Source organism: Pinus tabuliformis, chromosome 9, assembly GCF_031772625.1.
Source record: "Pinus tabuliformis cultivar Carrire ecotype Pingquan chromosome 9, CPIR1, whole genome shotgun sequence".
NCBI lineage: Eukaryota > Viridiplantae > Streptophyta > Pinopsida > Pinales > Pinaceae > Pinus > Pinus tabuliformis.
This window is the reverse complement of record NC_142307.1, coordinates 36657893-36663951: the sequence shown is the minus strand read 5'-3', so window position 1 is coordinate 36663951 and position 6059 is coordinate 36657893. Positions and strand designations below refer to the sequence as shown.

At 36.4% G+C, this 6059-nt stretch overlaps 1 protein-coding gene across 1 annotated transcript; it reads right to left on the bottom strand.

The window, feature by feature from the left end:
• Positions 1-208: 208 nt before the first annotated feature.
• On the bottom strand, positions 209-4407 carry LOC149147021 (patellin-3-like). Its single transcript, XM_089438891.1, has 4 exons — positions 2921-4407; positions 1275-1399; positions 1001-1145; positions 209-585 (listed from the first exon to the last, which is right to left on the bottom strand). Exons 1-4 carry the CDS (start codon positions 3773-3775, stop codon positions 337-339), a joined length of 1374 nt encoding a protein of 457 aa, XP_089295017.1. The 5' UTR covers positions 3776-4407; the 3' UTR covers positions 209-336.
• Positions 4408-6059: the final 1652 nt, after the last annotated feature.

Genomic DNA, 6059 nt, shown 5'->3' with positions numbered 1-6059 from the left:
TTTACATGACCAACCTGCTTGACTGATGATGATGATGATCGTCATACAGCTCTCCTAAATAACCGTCATTTTTACATATCTTGTAGGTGTACAGAGATCAAACTCCAACACTTATTTTGGACAAATGAAGACTCATATGCTTCTAAATTTGGCATGAAATTACGAAAAATCAATTACACTACAAAAACAAACTCCAAACAGGACAAGATGACAATAATCATAAGATGTCTATGCACATTAACAAATCTGAAATGTGGTATCTTCATCACAGGCTGGCATTTCTTCCCAGGGGATAGAAGAAACGAAGTAACAGAAACAACTTCATGGCTTTTGCTACTAATCACTCTTGATTTTGGCTCGGTAAACAACTCTCTTCTTCTTTGATGAAGTATTCTCAATTGTCAATATCACTTTACCCAGCTCATGAATTTTGAAAGAGTTACGTAATGGCTTTTCATCAGAAGCCATTGTATTCATTTTCGATATCATAATTGTGTATCTGCCTTCTGTATTAGGGACAAACTCTTCTCCATAGGTCACTTCCCAGCCCAAAACTGTTATATCCCAAACTATTGTGGATCCAACCTGTGAGTTCAACAAGGGAACAATAAATAAACTGAAGAAGCTCGTGAGTGAATACATCTGTCAACTAAGGCACTATTGCACTCTTACTTTGAAATCGTAGTTCAGCATGGGGAATTGCTGAGGTCAAGGGAAGAAAACAATGCATAGATGATAAACCCTAACCACAGGAAGTACAGAGCAAGCTGATTTCTAAAAGGAAATAATTATAACACTTTGATTTCTACACAAACTCAATGTAAAAACCAGTCTTGGAGTTGCAGAAAGAATTTAAGATTCAAAAATATGTGACACTTTGACTCTTGTATTATCTCTGAGTATTTAGATGTATCTGTTTTCTATCCTTATTTTGTGTGAGAGATATATTCCTTTTAATGCTTCACATTCAATATTAAAGAAACATACAACACAAGAGCACCTCTGTGGCTGGGATGTCGATAATCTGTTTTAACCCTGCTTTGATGAATATGTCTGAAACTTCCCCATCAGCTGTAGAGAATACTGTATCATTTTTTCTGCTCAAACCTCCATATTCTACTGGCACATACTCTGGTGAAATGTACCTATGAAAGAATAAAATCTAAGTTAAGATAGAATGTGACTGTGCAAGCCCTTAGACAAATAAAAAATTGAGGATACTATAATGAAATCAACTTTTCTACTGTAATGCATGCGTATTAACAATGTATTACTTGAACAAGGTCTCTGTCACTCTGGCAGGACGGGTGACAACAAACTTGCTCTTAGCTTCTTGTGTTAGAAATGGATATATCAGTGTGAAGAAGGTTATATACCATCGTGGTGCATTCACAAATATCTGTCCATAAAGATAGACACTGTTGTTAACAATGGATTGAACAAGAAGCAGGGGAAGCCATGAGATAAACATAAGTGCAAAAACATTGTTTATTTTTCCATCAAAAAGCCAAATGACAAACGTTGGCGTGATAAAACAGAAAGATAAGCCACAAGATATACAATGTGCACAATACTATGGAGATTAAGGACAAAACTCTGCCATGAGAAAACAGCATAAATGTTTGAACATACAGATTCTGTGAAAAACTTCTCTCTATCTGCAAATTAATTTACTGTATAGAAAGTTGTATATGGATTGTTGGATGATGCAGCCATATAGTTTTAGCTTTTAGAACAGCTGAAGATATGGATGAGATGCTGTAGGTCAATGTTGTTAGACTCGGATACTTTTAAGACTTGGCTGGCCTGTGTTTTGGGAAGATTCTTTTTAGACTCTTTTCAAACTCGGCAAAGAGAAAAAAAAAAAAAAAAAAATACTCAAAATATGATATGGCAAGTTTCAGAGGAATCTGGAGAGTTTCAAGGGAGTCTAGCGAGTGGGGAGTAAGAAAGAAGTGTCTCTAAGAGTTACTCTTTTTGAGACTTTAGACTCTCTAATTCACTTTTATATCCTGAAAATTTAACAATGGAAAACATGTCCAAGATAAAATCAAAATGGGAATTATTAAAGAGGGGTCGGATAACATTTCAGAAAAATGCTCAAAAGTAATGTCTATGAAAAATGCTTATCTGCACAAAGTCAAAAAATCTTCAGAGGCTGGCTAATTTTAAGACGACGTTGTTTGCACGATGTGCACCCAGTGCTCACAACATTATTGTTAAAGGGTAAAAAGACCGGGAAGCAATGTTTAAGGTACATGAATTTATGTTTCAGATTTCACAATATAACATAACAAATTCAGAGATCTAGGGATTGAACTTATGGTGCCAAAAGGTCGTGACATGTGCGTATATATTATGGATCCAACCTTTCGTATTGTCTTTTAGGTCTTTCAAATTTGGTAGATTGAGTTGTGATTCAGTAGTAAATGTATAGAGGTCTACCATAAGTCTATGTTGGATTCTCAACCCATATGGATCTTGTGTAGGCACCTTGCTTGGGTTCTACCTGGGAATCCTCAAATGGAAAATGGGAATTTCTCGAAAATAATGATAAGAAAAAGGAAAGTCAAGATCAAAACTGATACCCCTAAAAAAAATAGGTGAAAGGAGATAAAATTCTACTCAAGAAATGAGATGCATTTTACTCTCCAAGAAATGAAATGCATTCTACAGTCCACGTGGAAGTGATATGATCCAGATGTGTAAAACCTATATTGAATGTAGATGGTGCTACATTCAATGAAATTAATGCAATGCTCTCACATGCACAGTAAATAGACCCATGGACCACAGACCCTCATCACATACCTATCTAATCTATCAAATATTTGAACCGAATATGTGTAACCTCGAACCAGACAACGTGGACGTGCTTACCAAACTCCTCCAGGGTTAAAAGGGTCTGTGCTAATCTCACCTTCTTAGCAACAAATTCTGGATAATTGTCTTCAAGAATTGGCAAAGTCTTCTTGATATATTGTTGCAAATCCCGAGTTTTTGAAAGGCCAGATGAATTCTCAAGATCGGTAATCTGAACTATGGAATTTATGCCTCCAGGCTTGAAGCTTAGCTTCTGGATCCCCTTTTCTATAAATTGAATCCTCCACCGTAAAAACCGGTCAGATTTGTCATCATCTCCAAAGGTTATGTTGTAAAGGTTTTCATCCTGAAAGGCTCCATATTTATTGTAACAGACAGGATGCCCTTCCTTGTCATGACCATGCATGTAAATCACACCATCCCATTGACTGCCAAGATCCTCTTTCAAAATATTGTCGGTGCCAAAGCTTTTCCTCCATAGAATTGTGTTCTTCAGCATGGTGAAGGCTTCAGAGACCTTGAAATCTCTTGGTCGGAGAAACTTCAATAGAAGCACATCGGTTCTCTCGTCTCTCATGGTGTGAAGGAGAGGGATTCCCCATAGGCAAACCTTGTCATCCAATTCATGATTATCGATGGCTTCTTTGAGTCGGAGCTTAAGCTCTTGTAGGGCATTCTTCTGAGAATCTTCGAGTTCAGCAGCACCATGGCTTTCTTCCATGGATGAAGGCTGAAGGAGGTGGGCACCCACGCTGATCGGACTTCTTGGACGACCATGATTATGATTATACTTCACAGATTTTTCTTGGCTTTGCAGATCCTCTTTCACGGTGTCGGAGTCTTCTATCTTCTTGAATGGAGTACAGTGACAGATGCAGCTGCAGGTGCACGTACAAGTGCCTCTTCTATTGTGGCAGCCATCGATTACGATCTGTAATTTCCTATGTTTCATTGGCAAAGTAGTATTGTAATACAGAACAGAGAAAATGAGTAATGAGAAATTGGTTAATTAAATTTGAAGGAAGAAATGAGAAACCAAATGGATTAAATTTGAAGGCAGAGACTCTCTGGTAGGGAAATGAACAGCCAACTACAAATCATAGCTTAAATTTCTCAGGTGAGACCAGCAAGCCAGGGTGGTTGACTTTGACAGTTTCAGCGCTTTAATTCTTTTCCGACAGATAAATACAGAGCAAGTAGTCTTCTAGTCTTTTTCCGCTTGCACATGACAGACATACTGCACTATTTTCAAGTATGCAAAGTATAAAAAACACAGCCCCATATGCAAATTCTTACAGGACAAATCTATACATAGATTCCGCCACACAGTGGACATAGTGCTGCCATTATGCAACGTGCAAACAAGGCATTTTACACCTCCGTGTTTTATGGCATGTTATCGTGGTTGCAGGGACGAATAGTATCAATATATATGCTATGCCACAACTAACTTTTGAAAAGTTCTGTAACATAGATCGTATCCCGAAGAAATGTTACATCAGAAAAGATCCCTAGTGATAAAAATACAGCCACCATTAACATTTAAATGATGTTTTGTTTATTGGTATTCAGTTTATTAAAACCCTAAATAGTTTCCTATTAGGGAAGAATTTAGAAGACCTGCCATTCAACGAAACATTCTCTGAGTAACGATTTGGATGGCTAGCCCTAGCCTTTATTATAGATAATCTGGCCCATGGCCCTATCTGAATTAAAAAAAAATTGACAGAAAAGGAAAACCGCTCTTACAAAGTTTTAATTTATAATATTATCCTCTGAGTGCTTGAGAGTATAATGATGGGCTCCCATTTGGCAGACATGAAAGAAATTACAATACTAAAAAAAAAGGTAAAGACCATAAATAAACAATAAAAAACAAAAAGATCAGTACTGACAAGTGGGCAGCTCTTGAAATCACTCCATGTTCCTTTTTAATGATAAAATTTGCAGTTTATTATATTTTACAGACTTCAGGATATAAATTTATAATCCACCCACTTAGGAGCTGGCATCACTTAACTCAAATGGAGCCAAAGTCTCTATCAATTTAACTCCCTAAGCTTCAGTAGTTCTATCATATTCCAATTTCCAATCAGCTCTGAGGCCTCTGAGACATACGGCATAACGGCACTAAGCAGAAGCCCATATATCCAGAAAATCCTCCACATGTCAAACCATGGCGTGGAAGGTTTTGAAATCTCTCGATGGCCATGAAACATTTCTCCACCCTGTTAATAACCAAAAGAAAAACCAAAACAGAAGATTAAACCTGTGATTTTATCAACTGCATTTGAACGATGTTTGTGGCTTGTTGACTCAGAATTCTTGTGAGAAAGAATATCTGAGTCTGATTTGATCGATGTTTGTGGCTTGTTGACTCAGAATTCTTGTGAGAAAGAATATCTGAGTCTGATTTTGGTCAAATATTCAAGGAAGATTACTTTCAAATTAATTATCAAGGTGCATAGAAAACATTGAGGCTAATTTATTCATATTAATTTCATTTAATTGTTTAAATATTGAGAGGGGGAATGGAAGGTGATTCATATTCAACATTATTAATGAAAGAATTTTAAAAAATGGAAAAAATAAGAAATTCACGTTTAAATATTTTAAATTAAAATATTTAATTAATAAATATAAAATTTAATTATTTCAAAATAAAAATTAACTAATAATTTTTTTTTAAGTTTTTAATTATTTCATTTCGTTAATTAATTATTTAAAAAAAAATCACATATTGGCCTTGTCTCTTACGGTCAAGGCAATGTAAATGGTGATATTGTCAATATTATATTTAAAAGTGATTAGATGGATAGAGTTTGCACTTAAGCCAACATAGATTCATTTTAACCCTAGATCTATCAAGCACCAGGAGGGATCAAATCTCTCGAGGTGCAAACCTCTTTTTTTGGTGCAAAACTTGAGGAAAGCTTTGCATGTCAAGAAATTTGATCCCTCTTGGCGCTCGATAGATCTGGGGTTAAGATGGATCTAGGTTGGTTATATAATAGAATATAATATCTATATTTATATCTATGTGTCTCTTTCTTATTCCCTCTCTCTATCTCACCCACCAAACATACACACCCTCTTTCCATATCTATCTATCTCTCTCTCCCTCCCTCTTCCTCTCCCTCTCTCTCCCCTCCTCTTCTCTGTCTCTCTTCCCTCCCGCTCTCCTCTCTCCCTCAATCTCTCTCCTTCTCTCCCTTGCCACTCCCTCCCTCTCTCTC

Coding starts and splice junctions, on each gene's coding strand:
- LOC149147021 (XM_089438891.1), bottom strand. CDS start 3,775: ATGAAACATAGGAAATTACAGATCGTAATCGATGGCTGCCACAATAGA. Junction 1,400..2,920: donor CAGAATTTGTTGCTAAGAAG/GTGAGATTAGCA, acceptor CTTTATGGACAG/ATATTTGTGAATGCACCACG. Junction 586..1,000: donor TCGACATCCCAGCCACAGAG/GTGCTCTTGTGT, acceptor TTGAACTCACAG/GTTGGATCCACAATAGTTTG.